At 39.5% G+C, this 23107-nt stretch overlaps 1 protein-coding gene across 1 annotated transcript; it reads right to left on the reverse strand.

Moving 5' to 3' along the window:
- Positions 1-25: 25 nt before the first annotated feature.
- dhrs11a (dehydrogenase/reductase 11a) lies at positions 26-20875 on the reverse strand. Its single transcript, XM_032576589.1, has 7 exons — positions 20427-20875; positions 4261-4470; positions 2492-2586; positions 1382-1511; positions 1128-1220; positions 971-1036; positions 26-881 (listed from the first exon to the last, which is right to left on the reverse strand). The coding sequence occupies exons 1-7, from the start codon at positions 20556-20558 to the stop codon at positions 840-842; spliced, it is 768 nt and encodes a 255-aa protein (XP_032432480.1). The 5' UTR covers positions 20559-20875; the 3' UTR covers positions 26-839.
- Between the last annotated feature and the right edge of the window lie 2232 nt (positions 20876-23107).

A 23107-nucleotide genomic window follows, 5' to 3' on the forward strand; every position in this document is an offset into this window, starting at 1 on the left:
CACATTACACAACACACAAATACCATGAGGGGAACAGTATTTATTTTGTTTATTAAGTACATGAGAAAATTCCAAGAGAAAGATAACATGCTGCACAGCTAGTTTCCTTTTCTGAACTCCATAGTGCAGAACAGACTCTACACAGGCAAATAGGTGGACAGTATTCAAAACCAGTGTGCGTAAAATAGACATGTCTCCCTAAAAGCACCCTGATCATTTGTAAAGAGTCACCAGATCCAAAACCAGAGCAACTGAATGTGTTTGTGAGATGAGTTAATAATGGAGTGGGATGTACAAACTGTTTCTGGTTACTCACAGTAGGTATGACACAGCATTGTCTAGGATTAGTTTGTGTAAGACCACTGCTATTTCTGCAATTAGATGTCAGAGTATTTATTTTTTTAAAAAGAAGAAAAAAAAAAGAGTTTTTCTATAAACAGCAATTATTTCAATTAAATTTCCAAAAGATATGTCATGTGACCTACAAAAACAAAACAAACAAAACAAAATGTGCAATCAATGACATATTCCCTCTGAGGTGGCAGCCGTGCAGATGACCACACAGCGCAGCAGCAACTCTGTCCCAATTTGTTCCTACTTCACTTTAAAGTTGGCTCAGTTCAGGACTGAGACCAGCAGCTGACAACGATGCTGTTCAGTAGTATTTTTATTTTTTTGTAGTGGTTTACAGAGTCCATGCACGTTATTCCTCGCACAGCCTCTTTAAGGCTCCAGCTCTTCTTGGTTTAGCTCCTATAGACCCCACACACCTTCCTTCCTTCCCACATGGCCAGCAGAGGCCGCTAAGGAGTCATGGTGGCTGCCTTCCAGTGTCACTGCTATAATACCTGCTCCACTGGTCTCATCTGCACATCTCCGATCTGACAGAAGAAAAAGGAAAAAGAAAAAAGGGAGAAATTAACTTTACCACTTCCAGATCAAAATATGAACAAATGACAGATAAACATACCTGAACATGAGGAGGGGAACTGAGGACAAACGTGACTGCATTGGCTACATCATCTGCTTTCAAGCACTAAAAAAGAAAAACAAAGAAGCATCCCTGTTGCAAAAGTAGATGACATTACCAAATCAAACTGTTGTGAGAAACATACACAAACGCTTACCTTTATACTCTCATAGGCAGCTGCTGCTTTCTCTGGATCACTGTTGTGATGTCGGAAGGCAAACTCAGTCTCCACTATTCCAGGAGATATACACTGCAGGGACAGATAAAACATTACTGCTCAAGGTTCACTCCTCTTTCTAGTCAAACCCAGGCTGCCTACAGTGAAAGTTATGACCTTCGTTTGCTACTAACGGCGACCCCCCTTGCCCCATGCCCTCCATCTTAGTGGCGTTGTGATGGCCGCTCACTCACCGTGGCTCTTATGTGTGTCTTTTGTTCCCGGAGCTCTTGCCTTATCCCCTCGGTCAGCGCAGTCACAGCGTATTTAGTGGCACAGTAGAAATGCTCATCGGCACTCGGCACAAGTCGGTGCCCGCCCATGCTTTAACAGGTCAAGAGAGAAAAGTAAGAAGAAACAGGTGAATAATGATATCTCACAGCTTCGCATAAGTTCAGGAACAAATTGGCCACATGAATAGCTAATGTTTTAAAAGCAACTCACTGCTCCGTATATCAACTTTAATTCAATAAAGACACTAAAAAAGGCTTAATCTTTTAGTTATAAATAAGTAAAGGTACAAACTTTATTTATAAATAAAGGTACAAACAGTGTTGTGCAAATGTTATTCCCCCCACATACATTGATTAGGACTTTGTCTGTAAAAACCTTGAGTTACTTTCTGAAACTCCGCCTTCAGGAAGTCATCACGACCTCGCTCCTCTATTAATAACCCTTTAACAATGTTTTTACCAGTGTTTTACTGAAAAGTAGCTTGTATAATGAGCTCAGCAGACGCTCAGTTCCACCAAGTGTTTGCTAATTCCTGCTGACTAGTCTAAAGGAGCTGAGTGGTGAGGGCTGCTCTGTAATGCGGAAGCTCTGAAGCCTGGATACTGCAACTCCAAGGAGGAGTTGCATCTTGAAGGTGGAGCTTGGTCCACCCAGGCGTTTTGCACAGCTGAATGGTTGCCATGGGAGACTGGATTTGCATGAAAGAATCAAAGCCACACTCCTTGTATGTTTTTGATGAGGGAATAAAATTATAACATGAGGTAAAGCTCAAAAATCTATTATAGATGACACTGTCCCTTTAATAAATGAAATTATCTGGAGAATGCATTTTAGATTTGCTCAGGTTAACTTTATCTGGAATCAAAAGCTGGTTAACAAAGTAAAAACAAAACAAATCTGTAAGGGGTCAAATACTTTTGAAAACCACTGTAAGAAGGGAAAATTTTAAATCGATATCTGTCCCTCCCATTTATTTCTGCATGTGCCAGACTTTACCTTTGTTAATCCATAGTTAAAAATCCACCATGAACAAACAGTCCCTTTGTTCCCAGATTGATTGAACAGCTTACCTGTTAATATTGATGATGTGGCCGTCATCCACGTCCCTCTCTCTCATTGATTTGTAGGCCTCACGGGTGCAGATGGACAAGGCTAAGACGTTCACCTGCAGACAAAGTGAACACCTTCTTCAGCTACTTATTCTAAAGCTGCGTGTGAAGTTGTAATGTAAAGCATTCGTACGCAATATGCAATTAAAAGGACTAGATTTAACACAAACATGCTTTGATCAGAACTCGGGTTGTATGTCTGGGGTTGTTGTCCTGCTGGTAGTTGAACCTCCAGCAGGACGACATACATTTTCTTTCAGGATAATTTAGCTCAATCAATATTGCTGAGGAAAAGCCTCCCTATTGGATGATGCCGCCGCCGCCATGTTTCAGGGGATGGTGTGTTCATGCTGATGTATAGTGTTACACTTTGCATCCAGGCCAAAAAGGTCAATTTTGGTCTCGACTGAGAAATGGTTCCTTATGGGAAATATTCAGTTTGACTTCTTGTAACTATCAAGAATATAATTTTTTTTTCAGATAAACTTTTCAGATTTTTATTAAGAAAATAATAATAAAAAATAGAACATTGTGTCATACTTTCTTTTCTTTTTCCCGGTTATGTTCTTATGTTGGTCATTACATAAAATTAGGAGTGCACCGATTGCAGTTTTCTGGCCGATCACCAATATTTAAAAAGCCTGACCTGCCGATTCCAATGGTGATTTATTTTTATTCGGAAATTTGCTAAATATTAGGGATGCACCAATATGAAAATATCAATATCAATATTAAATTTTACTATAGCCATTATGACTAATAATATTTCTTGTATATCTTTACTTCACTGTTGTTTTGACACTTTGAAAAAAGAAAACAGTCACTGCTTCAGTTAAACTACCCACAATCCTGCGCTGCGTCCCTGTCTTTGTCACATGACCAAACAAATACCACATGACCAACCTCATCCAGAAACAAATGGCAACAAACTGGAAATAAATATTGGTTGTTCAATCCAAAAGAAGACCATGACTGATTTCACATGTTAGTTTCGGTCGACTGGCAATCACCCGATTTATCGGTGGACCCCGACTGGCTACGACGAGGTGTGAATACTTTTCCAAGGCGCTGAAACATCCTCAGGTGGCTCGTGTTCAGGTAATGGCCGCAGCGTTAAACCCTGTGAACCGACTGCGCCTGTCCAGCTTCTGTCCTCTAAGCTTTTGTCCCACGGTGACACTGACTGACATCAGTTTATCGCCAGCGTGGTTGTAACATAGGGGGAGGTGATCAAACAAGGTCAGCGTACAGATTAAACACGAGCTAAAAATACACCACTGTACACATTCGTGCGGGCTGCCATGACAACAGATGGGAGAGAGTCACGAATGCTGGACCGTGGAGACAAAGAATTAGAGCGGGAGGGGGGTCTTTGGTGGTCAAGAGCTCGATGAATCAAATTGGCCAGGAGAAATAGTGCCGGCTTTCATTAGTTTGCCTCCGCTGTGGGAGAGCCAGTGAAGCTGCCTGTGTGTGTGTGGTTGGGCGTGTGCGCGCGCGTGTGTGTGGGCGTGTGCGGAAGAGAAGCCGTGGGTGTCCACACGACGAGGCTTCAACTCCCGTTTCTTTAACAGCACAAAGTCTACAAACACAACTCTTTGGTTCACATTGGCTGAGCGTTTCGGCTCCTCCCCTCTCTGCCTGCCTGCTTATGAAGCAACGTGAAAACGATCTCCGACTCTTCCGTTGCGGAAGCCGCGTTTTCGGCTTCATCTCTTACGCTCACTTACGTCAATCATGTTCCTCCAGCCCTCCGTTTTCCCGGACAGCAAGGGTTCATTGTGAGCCAGGCCGGCATTGTTGATGCACACATCCACCCCTTTGTGAAGCGTTTTGATGGCCGAGAACATGGACAGGATCTCCTCTTCGTTGGACAGGTCACATTTGTAAGGGATGAGTGTGCCGCTGAAGCCCGCGCTCTGACATTCGGCTGCCAGTTTCTGAAACACACAAGGTTTGAATTCAGGTTAAGCTCCGTAATCGAGGACAAGAAAACAAAGGATCGAGGGAAGAGCTAGGAATGATTAACTTACAACGGCATGATAAAAACAAAAACAAAAAAACCCCCAAAAACGCCACACCCTTTCAGGCGCCGAGGAAACGGAGAGCGGATAAAAAAAACTGATATCACACCAGCATCACATAAAAAAAAAAACTGATAACGCTTCTAATAAAACCCATTTATGACCCAGAGTCATACTAACAGTTGAGTGAAACTCATTAGGAAGTATGACTAGGAAGCGGATGGGGTCAGGCAGCTTTCCGTTTAGGTCACCATCACGGCGGGCCGTGATAAAACCTGACGCAGATCCTCGAGCGAGGCGCAGCTGCCTTGGTCACCTGGCATCTCGCGCTGCGAGTCGGTTTGACAGGAGGCAGCGCGGGTGACGAAGGTGGAGCTGCTGGTCCACAGAAATGATGTGCAGCGGCTCACCAGACCGCCTGAATTTATCAATTCAGAGAAATAATCTCTAGGAAAATTTCTTACAGTCCATTTAGGCCTGTCACCACAACTAATTTTGCTGGACGATAAATTGCCCCAGAAATGATTGCGATAAGAGATCATTTTATCATTTTGAGACCATTTTCAACTAATAATAGTAATAATGGCATATAAATGCAAGTCCATCCACTAACATAAAGATTAAAAAAACCCTTTAATTTCTAAAGAACACTTAACACCAGAGAGCATTTTTTATATCCAAAATTAACAAACAATTAAAACAACAGTATTTAAGAAGGATTATTAAGCCTCTCTGACCAAAACTGCATTTCAAAAAATAATAAATCATTCAGCTTGTACAGCTGAATGAAAACAGAAAACAGGCAAACATGCAAACTAACTACTTTGTACTGGATGTCAAAAGTTTGCAGTGTTTCTCAAAATAGCTGATATTCAACGATGTTAAAAGGGGAGCATATCTGTAACGACTGTTATCCAAATGAGAATTATCATGCTCATTTCAACTTATCTTGCCATTAAGGGATTTATTGCTTATTGTACCATGCTAAATTACAATAATGATGGGTTTTTATAGAAAATCTAAAGCTGTGACATTTTTCTTGATATACATATTGTGCTCACAGGCCCTTTGTTCTTGGTGTAACCACACCCTTTGTTTTTAATTGTAGCATGTTTTAATCGACAGATTGAGCATGTTGTAAAGATAGGTCTTGGCAATGGTTCTATATTGTAATAAATCAGAAAATGTTTCGGGAATGCTTTGAACTTTATAACATCTAATAATAAGATTAAAACCAAGATAAAATTGGTAGCATGCTTACATGTGGCTTTGACTTTCTGTTAAACATTTGGTCCAAGACTAACGTTTACTAATCTATTGCGACATTAGGGAATTTTTTTTTTCCAATAGTGATTGTTAATAACTACAATTACTTGATTCTTATAAAAATTCTGTATTTATAATCAGGACGGGACAGAATTAAAGGATCATTTCGGTTCCTTCTCCAACAAAACGTGTGATGGTGTGTACATCCTATGTATCCCTTAGTGTGCACCAGTTTCCCTTCTTCCTCTAAGCTGTTTAACTCAGATTATCCACAAAGAAATCATTATCTGAACAAAGCTGTCAAAAGGTCAAAACACTGTAAATAAAGAGCCAGACATAAAGCGCTACGCATCAACTAGATGGGTGGTCGCCTCGCTCACTTCTCACATTAGTTGTCATGTGCGACAACCGACGTGTTCAGCAGCAGAAAACATCCTTAGAAGTTAAATATCCGAGTAGCGGTTAGAACAAAGCTGGTAGCGACACGCATCAGTGAATCTGCGCAGGGACGGACCCTCAGGCTGGACGATGCCTGGTTGAGGAGCTCGGGTTTTATTGAGAGCGGAGGTTAAAGCGATGGGGAAGCGGGGCCAGACTTTTGTTGGAGAGAAGGATTTAGTTGTGTTACCGAGGCTGAAGAGGGAGCAGCAGAGCAAACAGGCTGTGATCAGAGTCCAACTTACAGGAAGTCTCAGGCTGTGAATCTCTGCGTGGTTGGGGATGTGGGTGTGTTCTGGCAATGGCTGTTTTGCTGTGGTCAGTACCAGCCACAGATATGCAACCAGGCCTGAAAGCTCGAACAGCAGCAAACGTATGAATCCCAGGTGGTTGAATTTCACCATTAGATCTTGCAGTCATTTTTTAATTGTTAAAACAGGATGTTTTCAAACGCGATAGTACGGTAGACTCAGTTCGTTTGGGGACCAAAGTTAGAACATTTGTTACATTTCCTCTCTGGTGCGGTTAATTTGACACACTACACTGTGTCACATTAACCAAACCCTTTAAAAAACCGGTTCCCCCCTTCACCTGTGGCGGCACTGCACCAACAAACACTGAATGAAAGGATATGAAAACCTCTCAAGAAGAAATGAGCGCAACTTCCTTCTATATGAAATGTAAACAAAAACGGTGAGATTTTAGTTGGTGTAGGATTTCTTCTGGTAAAGGATCACGAGCCATTTCTCACACTACCGCTAGAGTTGTGCCTTTGTTTAGGCAGAATGCCTTGCTTCCTGTTATAGTTCGCTTCCTGTTTTTGGAGCGGTCTCCAGTCTGCTTGGCATTCACATATGCATTGGAACCGCACCAGAGTCCACTTCAACCAAACAACAACCTAGGTCTTTAGGCGGACCAGAGTTAGATTTTTTTGGTCCGCATCAGAGTTTGATTGCGCATTTATTCTGCCATGAACAAACTGGACTTTCTGGGCAAACAAAATAGAATTCAATGAGTGAATTCTAGCCAATGAACCCACAAAATCCAATACATTGAAGCTTTTGGATGTGTAAAAGTTTCAGTGGTATGCAGGATATTTTCGCAAAACACTGAAATTAAATACCTAGCCTGTAATCCCGGCAAAGTGAAGAACATGTTGCACACCATCAAGTTCTGCATCATGACCATCAATCATTCATCCTTCCAGGTTGGACAGGTGTCGATGGATGAACGAAACACCTTCTCTGAGCGGTGAAAAGAGATAAAAATAGGGATAACGAAGCGCTGCGGGCAGAGAGCTTTAGGGTGTGAGACTGATCGATACCTCAAGGCAGCAGCGACGAGCACAGATAACTGAGAAATTAGATTTGACTCGGGATGGCTGAGTAGCTCTCTCGAACAAATGAGGGATTGTGTTATCAGACACAGTGTCTCCTCTTTGCTCCCTGCAAAGACGGGTGGGTGTCCAAAAGTGATTAAAATGGCAAAAAAAACATGTAGCCACTAGCCACACAGCTACATAGGCAACAGTTCTTCCGTTCTGTTTCCAAAGTCCACGTCTTAAGCAAATGTGGCACATAAAACAATTATGCTGTCATATTACATCTTCATCTTCATTATGGAGGAAGGACGAGAGGAAGGGAGGGAGCGCTGATATCGAAAAGTGAACCAGAATGAGAGCATGAGAAAAAGAATAGAGACTAAGGACTTGTCCACATGTAGCCGAGTCTTTAGAAAAAACAAATATCTGCCACGTCGCTATAAAAGATAATGTCTTACACACGAGATCGTTTTCAAAAAAGATTTCATTCACATGAGTGAGCACAAATACGTCCCGGAGCGTTGCTTTAAACATGCCAAACACATAGGGGGCAGTGTAGCACAAAGCTAAAACCTGTCAGCCAATCAGATTGCTTCAAAACAACCTTGACTTCCTGTTAGGAATTAAACATGGTGCCAGGAGGTTCCTTGGTGTGTACAGTAGTATAGTTAGTATAGTATAGTATAGTTTTAAGTAGCATATTATGGGACTGTCTGCAACTAATGATTATCTTAGTAATCAATTAATCTATTGATTATTCTGATGATTAATACATCAAAAATGGCACTTTTTCATTTAACCACTTCAGCCTTTTTTTTTTTTATACATTTCAACAAATGGCATTGTTTTGAGTCGGTATACTCCAGTTAACGTCTAATCGATTACTAAATTAGTTGATGAGGATTTCAATCATTTCAGCCCTAGCACATTAGAATATAACGTTAATAAAACAAAAGACGTCAATTGTGTCGAAGCAAGCATGTATTTATATACACCATTTGTTGCAGACTACATTGAGTGGAATCCTACATTTCCGTTTTAACATTTACACACGCAAACACAAATATACAGTTTTCTCAAAGCTATACTTTGGTCAGAGTTTTTATAAACAATCGGTTGATATCAAACAGCGTTTTTGTGTAGACGAAAGGCCAAAACACAAATATGTGCTGGTTTTCCAGATATTTGGCTACATGTGGACTAGGCCTAAGAGGTGTAGCGCATAAAGACCAAGTAGCTTCCAGGCTGCTTTAGCTTTGAGACTGGACATATGAAAGCAGGAGAAGCTCAAAATAACACCAAAGAAATCATAAAATCATCTCTCATTTAAACCTGAATTCCTCTAAACATGTTCATTCACTGAAAATGTAGAGAAAATACTTATTTTCTCAACATTTTTATTGACAGAGAGACACAATCAGAGAGGCCACAGGGGACACCAGGCTGTGTAATCAGAAAGGCAGAGGAGTGGATGGGACAGTTGTGCACTTATCTCTTTTCCAAACTGCAACACTAAGCTAAAAGGTCTAAAGGTTGAACAGGGTGGGTTTACGACACTCCCATTAAGACTGTGCAATCATCCAAGGAGATAAGGGGAGTGATCACAATATCTGTTAGTAACTAGACTCGGTGATAAATCGGAGTTCCCTCCCATCAGTGGAGCAAAGTCAAAAGTCTAACAGACCTGTGACACTGTGCGACTTTACATCAAAAATAGCGGTTTTCATGAAGAACTTTTAGCTTAATGTTCAAATAAGAAAATTTAATAAAACTATTGCAGTCACATGTCACCAAAAATACCAAGGCGCTTTACAGACAATCTAAGCTCTCTGGAAAGAAAAAAGTGATCTGAAAAAGTAGCAATCATTTGTAGTCAGCCCCTCTGTACTCCGAGATCCCTAAATGAAATCCAATGCAACTGTTTTCAAAAGGCATCTCAAAGGCTAAGAAGAGTAATGTAAGAGAATATTTATCGTGAACAAATGTTGTCACATTTGTGACAGAGAAACACAACAGATGGGTCAAGGAGGAAGTTATGAAGAAGTTTAAAGTAAGATTAAGTCGTAAAACAATATCAAAAGTTTTGAACATTTCACAGAACTGTCTCCAACCCATTATCAGCAAAATGGAAACCACACAACTACAAAACTAAGACATGGCTTACTATCCTTTTCCTTCTACTTTATGTTAGTCTTTCACATACTATCCTCATAAAACACACTGGAGTTTTAGATGTAATAGACAAAAAAACAGAACCCAAAATGAAGAAGCAGCATTCAGTTTTTATGCTCCTCTAATCTGGAACAAACTTTCAGAAAACTAATAAAAACTCCTGTGAAAGGTAAAAACCCACCTCCTGTGGGTGGTTCATAATAACTGGAACACTGATCAATATATTTGATGTATATTTATTTTCTTAATGATACAAATTCTAATGTTTTTATTGCTTGTGTCATAATTGATTAGCTTACATAATTTAGATCAACATTAGATTCTTCTTTTGCTCTTTCCTTTGGTTTGTTATTTTGTTTGTATTGTCTTTTAAATTCTGTAAAACACTTTGTGTTGCCTTGTTGCTGAAAATGTGCTATATAAATAAAATTACCTTTACCATGTTTTTGTTGTTTCTGAAATGTGCTACGCAAATAACCTTGCCTTGACAAAAGCTGGTTGTGTTTATAATACTACTATTTATATAAGTTTCAAGTTCCAGTTCTAACCTTCTGAAACAAATACTCTCCTGCTTCCAAACCGACAGTAATCCTGCGACACTACTCTCTCAAGCGATAGGCTGCCTGTGCTCCTCATTCATGCCATTCAATCAACAGACTCTGCAGCCTGGATACCAGAAGTGAGTCGCGGCACAGCGCATGCTGAGATGGGAGAAAACAAGGAAAACAGACCCAGGAGGACCCCATGGAGACAAAGTTGATCTGACACAGTCCAAACTGGAACGCCTTTCAAACGCGGCCAACTAAAGGGGGCTCGGTGTATTCAGCCTCAGAGCTTCTAGTAGACATAAAAAGCCTCCCAAAAATCAGACAAACACTCGCTAACAACGACAATTTGGCTGCTGGTGAAGAGAAAAATAAAATCTATTTGCATTCATCCCTTGTTTCTCTGAACACTGAACTTGATGAACTCTACTGTCTCTGTATTTGTATTTGAAAAGATATATATATATATATATATATATATATATATATATATATATATATCGCATACATTATACGTTATATTTCTGTTCATTTTCTGATCAAAATGAACAGAAAATTCGTCCGATAGAATCTTCAATAATTTCACAGAACTTATCCTCTCATGATCAGCTAAGCAAGGTTGGTGGCACCACCCAACTCACTCATTCACTCTTTGGTTACCTAGCAACACCCTGGTGAGTAACTTGCGCAGCAGTAGTTTCATGTTTTTGCCACCGTGCCTCATAACTGCTTATAAGTAAAAAACAATGTGGAGTGAAGGGAGAAAATAAGTAAAACATGTCAAGAGTAAACTGTGGATAAGGCAGGAAAGGTCACGCCACCAGTTTAGCAGTAATTCAGATATTTAAAACAAAAAATGAATCCTTAATTACTGACATCGGCCGATATGAAACGCTAATACCGTGATGTTTTTCTGCCACGTCATCCAGCCCTGTTTAAAGGTTTCCATTCACTCCTCTCGCTCCGCCACACGTGTTCGTTCCATTACGTGTGCTGACCTGCTCCTATAGCTGTACTAAACAAATTAACATTCCTGCAATATATTTCACCCTCGCACATCAGAGCAGCTTCTTGAAACATCGCACATGCTGCTGGCATCTCACAAGTCACACGACTGGAGAAGAGCGTGCAGTGACAGACAGGAAGTGTTTCCATATACGACTGTTGGAGGCTCAAAGAGGAAATATCAGTGGGCGTAAATCTTAAATCCTGAAATATGAAAACAGTGGAGCGGCCATATGTGATTTGAAACAGGTCTCTATATACAATGCTGTCATTTGATTTATCAGGATATGAGAAATTATGTTTGTTTTGTTTTTTTAATTGTGCTGATGCAACTGAAATGTCCCACAAGAGCAGAACCCATGGAAACAAAATGGATTATTCAGGTATATGTTGTTCTTCCAGCCAAAGCGGAAAATGTGCTGCCAGTGGGAAGGCTTTCTGCTTGGGTGAAACAGACGAGGTGAAGACGCTGCAAGGTAACCTGACAAGTTAAAGAAGAAAAAAAAAAAAACAGCAGAAAAAGCTGGAATTGTAACAAACGTTTTTTTTACAAACTCAATATAGGCCTGTCACAATAACAAATTTTGTTGGAGTATAAATTGCCCCTGGAATTATTGCGGTTAACAAAAACACTGTCACTTTGAGACCATTTTCAACTAATAAAGTAATAATAATAATAATGACATATTAAGGCAAATAAACCCTCTCAAACATAAAGGAAACTTAATTACTACAGAACTACTCAACTATAGAACTGGAAAAAATGTTAAATATCATAAAGAAATAAAGAAAGCAACCTGAAACAACAGCAATTAAATAGAATTATGATGTCGATGTAAACAAAATTACATTTCAAGAAATGATAATCATACAAATTAAATCAGGAAACCAGGCAAAAGCTAACTGTTAGGACTCTGTGGAAAAAAAGAAAAGGTGAAAACAAACTACTTCGCACTGGGTGTCAAATGTTTACATCATTTTTCAAAATGTAGTAATTCAGATATTTAAAACAAAAAATGAATACGGAGATCATCTGATTCTCCGAATTCTTATCTAAGCTTAAAAAGCATTTTAATATTGCTTTCTAGCAATATTAAAATGGAGCATATCTTTACCGATTGTTGTCCAAATGGAAATGACCATACTCATTTTAATTTAACATGCAATTATTTATTGCTCATCTTGCCACACCTTTCAGATTCTTATTTGTAAATTTAATGAAAATAATTGTGACTACTTCACAATTACGGACTGCTCTTTGCTGTCCTATACAATACGAACCCCGATAGACTACGTTTCGAAATGCGGAAAAGTTTACTGGGTGTAAGTACTTTTGCAAGAAGCTAAAAAAAAGAGGTTAGCAAAATAAGGCTAAAAGGTATGAAACAAAGGAAGTACAGCTGTCTCATTTGACCCACTTTCATTCCTCTCCAACGGGACGAATTGGTCACTGTGACACTAGAAGACAGGCTGTCTAGACACAACCCACAGGAGATGACTGAGGCAGTCTATGTGTCTGAAAACGTAGATACTTAATGTGTCACCTCAAATTCTGAAGCATGACTGAGCAGCTTCTCCTGCCTCCCTCAGAACGGGCGCAGAGTGGAGCCAGATCAGCCGAGGTCTCCCATCAAGCTTCTAACTCACCTGCCAAGAGCTTTCAGGCTTAATTCAAGATTAACTCCAGGCAAATTAAGGATGCTTAGGCAGAGAAACCAGTGAGAGACCAAACGCCTGCAGAGCTGCAAAGAGGCCCAGAGTCACAGGTATGTTGAAATGAAGTGGGAAGGTATGCGGAAACTTGTAAAGATATCGCGCTTTTCTGCATCTTTCCTCACACAAATGTAGTCTCAAAAGAAAAAGAAAAAACTATTCTGCCTTGTTCTGTTTTTGTCAGATGTCTCCTAAACATATATGATTACGGCTGGTCATTTGGGATTGGTAAACATGATGGCGAAAGAAATTTTGGGAAAAAATAAAATAACTGAGAGAAATTCTGAAACATTTTAGCTACAAAATGGTTCAATATGACATGTTGCAAGAATGTGACTAATCCAGCATAGGCTGTGCTGCAGGTGCAGGCATGGTAAGGCCGACTGGCCTCATTATGTCTCAGAACTTTTTAGTGGAAGTACAGCTGCAAACATTGTGGGACTTTGAAATCAACTTCATGGAAAAGCTCAATGGAATCATGTGTGTTTTTTTAAGTAATTAAATGAAAATGACTGCTAAATATTATTAAAAATCAAATTTAACCTTTCCAGTCTGCCCTGGTTATCTTCACTAGCAAATTTAATGGCTTTCACTTAAATTCATCTAGCGATTTCTCTATATATATATTAAACGTTTTGCTGCAGCTGTGTAGAACCTCTTTACAGCAGAGATTTGATGAAAACATACAAAACAACAACAAAAACAATAAATAGAAATACTCAAAAAAAACAACCTCTGACCAGCTGCCTTGTGTCACCATTGGGATGTGAGCATGAAAGTTTCTTCAGAGAGGAAGATTTAATCTTGATTAAATACAAATTTAGAAGAAAACAGGTAGAAAAAATGACCATGTCATGATTTCATTGGTAACCAACTATAGAGCGAGTTGGACTGATTTCACATAAAAGTCTGAGGTCAACAATCTTTACCATCCAGAGAGCAAATTCTGCTTGGCTGGCAAGTCCAAAATAATAATAATAATAATAAAATCACAACTCTTTAATTCAATTTAATTTTTTTGGTATATTTGTAATCAGGGTTTCCCCCAGTGTATTATAAGCCTGGCGGGCCACAAGGTTTTATTTGTGCCCCCATCAGGCTTAATATTGCTTATTTATTTAAGGTTTTTTTATGTTTGCATGTTTTAATACTTTACAGTTGGTGTTCAGATATTAATCTTATAATATTTCAATAACACATAATTATCAATTGATATTTTCACATTTCCTGTCAACTTTAAACATTTTTTAACTCAAAAACACGACGGGTTTTTGGATGAATGACTGCACTAGCGCCCAACCAACAGGCTTAGCAAGTTTTATGGGGGAAACCTTGTTTAATATTGTATTGAAAACAATTAAGTGGTTAAATGAAAAGAAAAAAAATCTGAAAAATGTGCCAATTTCCTTATCCAATTAATTTATTCTTTTGATTATTTTGAAGTTTTCAAGCGGAAATTACCTAGGAACACACACAAAAAAACACTGCCACAAAAGTCATTTTCATTTGCTTTATATTTAAAACCATATCTTTGAGTGTGATATTATTCTAGCCAAAGTTATAATAGAGGCCCTTAAGAGCCACATGCAGCTCTGAAGCAGCAAGTTAAAGCTTTAAAGACCAGACAGAGAAATGTCATTCGACACCTATGTGCACTAATGGACAGAAAGATCATCTGATTTTCCGTATTCTTATCTGAGCTTGTCTCCTTTGGGAATGCTTTATGCCGAGTCATTCTGCACACATCGGTGTGACAAACAGACGCCCAGAATTATGCGTGCTAAATTTATTTAATCTCAAACTGCAGCAGTGACAGCTCTGAATCTTGCATCTTTAATTTTCATCAAAGCTTCAAATACCAGCTCTAAAAAAGCTGCATCTTTGCAGAGAGGGAAAAGTTATTGTTACATTTGGTTTGGGTTAAAACAAACACGCCCGCCATTTCCATCCTCCATCTTTTAACAAAACGCCACGCTGTCCACCGAAGAGCATCACCGTACGCCAAAAAGGCACAAGCTTTCTTTGGTTTGCCGTCCGTTCACACGGTTCCTGAAAGCGTGCTCAGACAGGGATGCAAAGCGCTACATTCCACACCGAAGCACGACCGCCGGATTTGATTATGTGGCCGACTCCGCCCTGCCTCCACCTTCGGCAGCGCCTCTCAAAAGGCCCGGCCGATCTCCTTAACACGAGCCCTGACCTGCAGGTAAGTATTTGAAACTCAACAACAAACATTGTGATTATTTTAGATTAAAAGCAACACACAAAAACGCTTAAGATGTTATTAGAAATCTGACGAGACGTAAACATGTGAAAGTCTTCGGATTTGTGCAGGACAAAATGATCTATAACCCATTGAGTTTTTGTGTTTTTTTTATTTTGTTTTAAGTGACACAAGAAAACATGAATTTTGAAGCATTTTATAGGAAATTTAAGTGATAAGACAGAAAACAAAGTGGGCGTTTGTCAAGAAAAATTCATCGATACATTTCAGTTATCGATGTTAACTAAAAAAACTAAACGTGATCCGAAATGTTATTTCTGTTATTTTCTACACATTTTGTTTCACGAGAATATCGTTCAATATCAGTAAGTTCCAAAAATATCATTAAATGCAGTAAGTGTTTGCAGTTTAGTGATATAAATCACACTTTTTCTAAAATAAGCCGCGTCCTGAAGAAGCCTACTACTGATGAGTGTTTTTCAAGAATATTTGTGTTGGTGGCCCTATGAATGCTGTGCTATGCAGCCAACATCCTACAAAGCTATGTATTACCTAAAAAAATACGTAAATATGTTTTGTTTTTTTATCTTTATTTTAATCTTTATTGCTATCACAATACCACCGCAAAATATTGCGCTACAATCTTCCAAAATTGTAAAACTTTTTGAACACCTGCATGGTAGAAGATAAAGCTTGCATTTTGAACGACTCGTAAGCGTTCACGTTCACATCCTCATGAAACGAAAGTGTGTTTCCATTACAGCTTCACAATGTGCTGGGTGAGCGGAAAAACGAGAGAACCATGTGGGCTATGTGGGAAGCGATGGTTTAAAAGGCCTGAGAAAGACTTTAGAGGGGATCTAATATGGCAGGAGAATCAATATTCATTTCCACAGCCGGGCTTCTTTCTCCACTCCGGAGAGGATTTCGCAAGCGTTAATGAGAAGCCGAGTCTCTGCCGCCTTGGCTCCCGTCCTGTCCATTCCTGCGCGGAAGCCCATGGTGACCACACATCGCCCTCCAAAAAAAAAAAAAAAAAAAAAACCCGCCCGACCGCTCCCTATTCTCACTGACAACAAAACAGTGCTGCCGCCACGACTCTCCGATCCACTTTTCTTGAGAGTCCTGTTTGTACAGAAAACAGACGACGGTGGCGCTCGGGGCCGCGTTTCTGACACTCCCACCGTCGTTTCATCTGCTGAAGTAAGGAGGTTCGCTTCCAGAGGTGAAGGCAATACAAGCCGGAGGGAGGAAGTTGGTGACAATTTGCTTGGTGATGCATTGGGTACATATGTTACCCGGCGAACAGCATGCCAGGTTTGGCACAACTGCAAGGAAAAGCTTACAAAGCAGGGTTAGCACAGCACTGGCTCAGTCCCACTCTTTGAACAGACACACTATAAAGAAAAAGTATTGAAAGTAAAACAATTCTATATTGTGATTTTGTATTTTTTTTTTTCCCCCCTAAAATGAAGTCTGCTCAACCTATAAAGGAGTAAAATATGGAACTCTTACAAACAGGAAGAACGAAGTACAGTAAAGCCTACATTTTTTGACCTTGTTTAAGCCGACACAGGCTGTCACAGTTAACTATTGACAGGATGCGGCCATGTGACTGGAGTATGAATGGAGGGAGGATGGCTGTTGCACAATTCACACTCACTCTCAGCTGCTGTGGGTAAGGGTGTGTGTTTATAGTCAGGGTAGGAGGAAACGTTTGCCGTGATAAAAACACACTATAGAAACATTAGATTTTTTTCCTAAGTAATCTAAGTACGAAAATAAAATGAAGCAACCCGATCAACACTTCAACTACCTATTTAAGTTTAACATTACACAAAAATACCACAGTTTAAGGCTATTTAAAAAAAAAAACGAAACTAAAATTTTAATTAAATGCTGTAGCTGTTTTAATTTAAAACAAATTTAAATACAATAGCTAGGCCAAAAAAGCATATGGGATGAAAACTCACCAAATTTTTGTAATATTCTGTGCGTTTATTGCACAGAATTACTCTCTCCCCACTTCCGTTCTTCAACAAGTAGCACTAGGAACTCAGAAGGCGGACTTTGCTGGGTTTCTCTGACATTTTCTTTAAAATCAAAGAACAGCATTATGGGAAATTTGAGCAGTTTTGCAACTGTGAAGGCGTACATATATTTAGTGCAAACTGTAAAGAGCGAGGACGCAGAATCTGGTGGAGCTACATTTCCAACATATCTGATTGTATTTCGATGAAAAAGGAACGATGTAAACTAGCCATACTCCATTTCACACCTTCTGTCAGAATGTAGTAACACAGGAATCTTCCCTGGAGGAGACAGGAAGGCTTGTAACTTGGTTACAAACACGCTATCAAAGAGTAGCTTGTCGCATGAAAAGTTGTCAACTGGTTGCAACAACTTGTCACCAGTTGTCACATGACAACTGGTCCATCCAGTTGTCATGCAAATTTTGAGAGAGCTTTTAAAAACATCGCCAAAACAAAATGAAAAAATAAGTAGAGAAAATGCCAATTATGTGTATTACTTAACTAGTTTGGAGCGAATCAATTAGGTTACGTAAAGCATAATTTCATCAGATGTTGACGATATGCATTGCTGTAATAAATAAGAAGTATGTGAGATAAATGTTCGCCACGTCAGAACTTATGTGCAAATGTGTTTCCCTCTCCCCTTCAGCGTGTTAACTCTTTTTGGAAAAATATTACTAATAAAAAAAACAAAACACCTCAAGCGAGCATAGAAACTATTTTTGAGAAACTGAGGAAGTTATTTCAAATTTTGCCACTATTGTCAACAACCTTTTCTAATGCGATAAATCAAAATGCGCATCCCAGAAAACATTAAAGGAAACACGGCTAACGGCAGGTGCAGCAGGGTTTTAAAAAGCTACAGGTACCGCTGCTTTCCCCCCCTCCTCTTCTACTTGTTACTGCACGCTGCTGGTCAGCTGTCATTTTTCCCATGCTCCCACAATACACCAACTTAATGGTGCGGTTAAATATCTGGTCCACTAATTGCATTACATAAAGTTAACACGACTTCTTCAGAAAACAATCTGGCTGGCAAAGTGTTTGAGAAGCGTTTGTGGTTCTGCTGTGTTTTTACTCCAGGTTACTAAACTTCCGAGCTCATACTGATCGTCTATGCAGCTAGGTGAAGCTATCAAATCCAACTGTGATCAGGGTTTCCCCTGTTGTATTATAAGCCTGGTGCCCCTACCAGGCTAAACAATGTTTATATATTTTAGTTTTTTTAATGATTGCCTTTTTTTTAAAGACTTTATAGTTGATGTTTAGGTATTAATCTTCCAGTCTTCCAATAACACATAATTATCAAGTGATATTTCCAAATTTCCTGTCAACTTTAAACATTTTTTAACTCAAAAACCCAGCGAACCGCTGGATGACTGCCCTAGCGCCCTGAGCACCAAGCTTAGCATGTTTTCTGGAGGAAACCCTGGCGATAGCAGCATTCCTCCCGACAGGGTATAAAGGTAAGCATTTAAAAAGCCCTTGAATCAATGAGGCGACACGGGCGAGGCCTAAATATTCGCAGAAAAGATAAGCAAGGCGCAGAACCTTCAGGCTTACGGTTAAGTAAGACTTAAAGGGGCAGGGCGGCAGAAACCTGTCTTGAAAGAGTCCTCTGTCCTCCAGCTGACACAGACTGATCCAACCTGATTTTATTAAGCGGAACCTGAATACTGACTACAAATATCTTTTTTCAAGTTTATGATACCAAGAATTCAACTGTGATCTTTATACACAAAGGTGTTGGTCAGAAATTAAACTAATTTGGCCTTATAGTTTACCAATAAAAAGAAATCTGGGCATGGATTAAATATTAGCCATTACAATTATTTTAGTCAGGCATATTAGTTAGTACAAGTGCGTCTCATTAGAACACCTTTTTTGGTAACAAATCCTACCTGAAAATGTTAGTTGCAATTGAACAGAATATGTTAATTCAGTCAGAGAACGTTAAGCTAGATTTTAAAAAAAAGCTAATTTGAGTTGTATTATGAATACATATCCATATAATAAAAGTTCAGAACTGTAAAAATGTTCATTCTAGCCCAGCAATAGTTTCATAGAGTTGCTGTTGCTAGTGATTTCAGCTGTAAATGGTTTACATACCACCTTAGAAAGGATTTTAAAAGTATACACTACTATGTCAGCGATGTGTCTGCTTTAATCGCACACCTCTGTTTTGTTTTCCTTTCTTTCTAAAATGAGACAACTTCATGAAAGAAACAGCAAAGGTTCTTGCAAGTCATGATTCCCCTGCAAAGGACTCAGTCGTGATCAACTGGATCAACTTCAGACGTAAAACTTGTTGGAGTGCACTAATGGCAGTGTCTGTGAAACTGTATCCTTGAGATTTATTTGGTATTTATCCATCTGAGCTTGTCGTTCTTAAATGTACATTTAGGGAGATGGTTCTGGATTGAGAAATGTTAAATAAACGCCTTTGACTCTTGATTGTGCAGATATGCACATGATTAATAAAACAGAAGTTGCCAAACAGTGCCTGTTGTGTCTGAAGTTTGCCATTATTTGACAAACTCGATCTATTTGAGCGATTAAATTGATCAACTTGAATAGAATGATCTTGAAACAAAATAATTAGAATTTGACTCATTTTGTCCAGTGGGTACATTTGAGTAACTTAGTTGTTGCTAACTCTGATTTCTAGCAACTGAAGGGAAGACACAGAGATTAGAGGTGATTATATTTTAAGGATGGGATGGGCAGCTGTCAGTGATATGAATACAGAAGGATTATTATTGCTCCCTCCGTGTAGAAATGTGCGACACACGCCATCATCACTCTGTAGACAGAACTCTACAGGACAGAAATTATCTCTTATCTCCCATGATTTAACTGTTAATATGTGAAATGGCATATGTAATTATAAACTAACGGCTTGATTTATTTTTTCATTCATTTGCTCAACTTAGCAGGGTATACTTCCAAACAAACCTACAGCGTCTGCTTCACCACCTGGATAACGACTTTGTAACACCGGGGCTAAAGGTCTGTAGCTTCAACAGTAAAGCTAATGTTAGCTAGCCGTTAACGTTAGTTAGCAGGAATGTTGTTGCTCTGACAACACTCAATTTTTCTATCTTTCATTTCCCCCCCCCCTTCTTAATAACATTCCTCTAAACGACACCGCTTACCTCAATTTTGTCGACATTCCTGGCACAGCCGACAACCCGCATGCCCTGCTGGACCAGAGCCCGGGTTACAGCCGCTCCAATCCCCACCGAGGCTCCGGTCACCAGGGCCACTCTGCCTTTCCACCGCTCCATCTCCACCAAGCGTCTTCACCGGGACCGTTTCTGTGACGCGAACCTACAGCTCCCCGGTGCTGCGCTTCTGCCAAGCCCCAAATCAGGCTGCCGCGGTCGAGGATGTCGCGGGGGGTTACGTACGGTATTCGAAATATGGGATGCAGCCGTTCCAGAGTCCCGTATCAGTCTGCGCAGCGTCCAGGACGACGGCGGCAATAAGAGGTCGTAAAGATCGATCCATGCGCCTCTCGGACCGAAATACGAAGAGTCCGGCTGCGTTGAAATGTTTGACTCGCTTCACCTCCCACTTTCATTTCGAGCCGCCGCACTGGACTGGGGAGTGTTGAGAGTAGCTCATTAGCACCACCTAGTGGAGAGGATGGAATAGTAAAAGTCAAAGGTGAAACTGTGGCATAAATACCACCGGTGGGGCTGGATGTGTTTTCAGGGGAACTCCAGAGATGCCCCCAGAAAGTCTTTAAACTTATAAAGTGGGCTGCCCCAAGGTTGTATGGGGTCCTAAGCAGAATTTCATTTGGGGCCCTAAACTTGTATACAAATTTAGTGGATCCAGGAAGGTGGGCCAGATTTATTTAGCTGAGCTTGAAAGCAATCTGATAATTAGTTATTATCTGCTAAAATGTGTTTTGTGAACAAACTGAGTTGAAATGCAAAAAGATTAAAGTCATGGCATCAGATTATAACTCTATTAACACAACAATCAAATAAAAAAAGATTACTATTTGCATTCTTATAGAATACTTGCCAATTCCTTTAAATGTTAAAATAAAATAAAAAATCAATCTTTTATTTCATGTGTACTTAATCTATTACAGAGAAGAAGAGGCGCAACTGGGTCATTCATCCTTCACGTCATGGCTTAGGATACGTTTTTCAAAATAATCCTGCTTGTCAAAACCAAAGTAAGAATATTTAATTAATATAAAACTTTCTGATTACTAGTTTCTCCCACCCAAAATCCTAAAATTTCTACTAAAATGAAATGTAATTTTAAAAAAATGCTCAGTCTGCTTAAATCCAGTGCACAGTGAGGAAGCGCCAGGTACTAACATCAGTACAGACTGTCCAGGAATGTGAGCTACTGTTCACATTCCTGGACAGTCAGTTTTATTTCTTTAACCGAAAATTAAACGTTCAAAGACGTGGGAGTAGAATAGGCTGACAAACTAACCATATGCTTTATTAGGTATTAATCTAACACTGGTCTCTGCTGACATGATGGTCTATGAAGTTCACACTTGATTCAGAAATGCATTACAGCCAAAGAACATTTCATGCTTTAGAAACCCAATAGAAACTTTCTGAAGTTTGCTCACAAACAGTGAGCTGGAGCATAGATTCATGAATTGGTCTATGGAGATAGCTGAGATATTAATAAGTTACTTTATTTACCAAGTTGTTCCCTGTAGGCGTGGAGCTCTCCAACAGAGGGACGTTTGGCACTGATAGTTGGAACTGTATTAAATTTTTTTCTGTCATTTTAATCTGAAACTGGATTTATGTCAGATCACTAATTCTGTTTATCCCTCTCTCAATGCATTTATAAAGTGGAGATCCACAATGCTGCCAATATGTTTTTAACTTTAATCCGTACAGCTGTTTTGACAGAATTAGTAAAAAAAAAAGGCTCAAATGTATGAATAAAGTCCTGAAGGGGATTCATGTGAACATAGATTTTTTTCGGAGCATTCTGTTAGGCACAAGTTTCAAACTTCTGTCCTCAAGGTTTGGTGTTCTGCAACCTCTCAATGCATCCTTGTCTGAACACACCTAAAGGGGCAGTATTATGTAAAATCGACATTTTGAGATTTACATCATGTTATTCCATCATCAAAAAACATATCTGGAATGTTGCTTTGATTCTTTCACAGTTTCAGAAATGCTTTAATCTCCCATGGCAACCATTTAACTGTGCAAAACGCCTGGTTGGACCTAGCTCCGCCTTCGAGGCGCAACTCCTCCCTCATTCAGTTCCTTCAGACTAGCGGCAGCAATTAGCAAACACCGGTTGGAATTGCACATCTACTGAGCTCATTATATGAGCTACTTCTCTAACGCTGGCAAAAATGTTGTTAAAAGGTTAATAGGCGAGTGATGTCATGATGACTTCCTGAGTTTCAGAAAAAGCAGGTGTTTTTAAAGAGACAGAGGACCAATTTGAAGAAGTTACATTTATTTTAAGTCATATTAGATCTATACAGTCTTTTTATAACAACTGAAGTTGGCACTGTGTGCCTGGAAAATACACAATACAGCCCCTTTAAAAACAAGTTATTGAATTGCCTTTCCTGAATGAAATCAAGTTCTACAAAGTCCTGCTAATGACCAAAGTATTTCATTCAGGTTTGTTGAAGCAGACTCACACCTAAAGGTTGGAAGACAAGAGCCTTCAAGTACCGGAGCTTCAGATTCCTGCAATATGGGACATCAGAACTAAGCCACTGTGTAAAATTTGAAGACTGATCGATAAAATAAAATAGGAACTTTGACTTTTCTGTACTTGAAATGAACGACTCCAAAAGGAGTACCAACCAACAGGATATAGT

The sequence above is a fragment of the Xiphophorus hellerii genome, chromosome 11 (assembly GCF_003331165.1).
Source record: "Xiphophorus hellerii strain 12219 chromosome 11, Xiphophorus_hellerii-4.1, whole genome shotgun sequence".
In the NCBI taxonomy this organism is placed as follows: Eukaryota; Metazoa; Chordata; class Actinopteri; order Cyprinodontiformes; family Poeciliidae; genus Xiphophorus; species Xiphophorus hellerii.

Bases quoted from the DNA above. Each gene is read 5' to 3' on its own strand.
- dhrs11a (XM_032576589.1), bottom strand. From the start codon at position 20,558: ATGGAGCGGTGGAAAGGCAGAGTGGCCCTGGTGACCGGAGCCTCGGTG. The intron at 4,471-20,426 runs GTAAGCGGTGTC...TGTGTGTTTCAG, and splicing joins GGAATGTCGACAAAATTGAG to AAACTGGCAGCCGAATGTCA. The intron at 882-970 runs GTATGTTTATCT...TTCTTCTGTCAG, and splicing joins GTTCCCCTCCTCATGTTCAG to ATCGGAGATGTGCAGATGAG.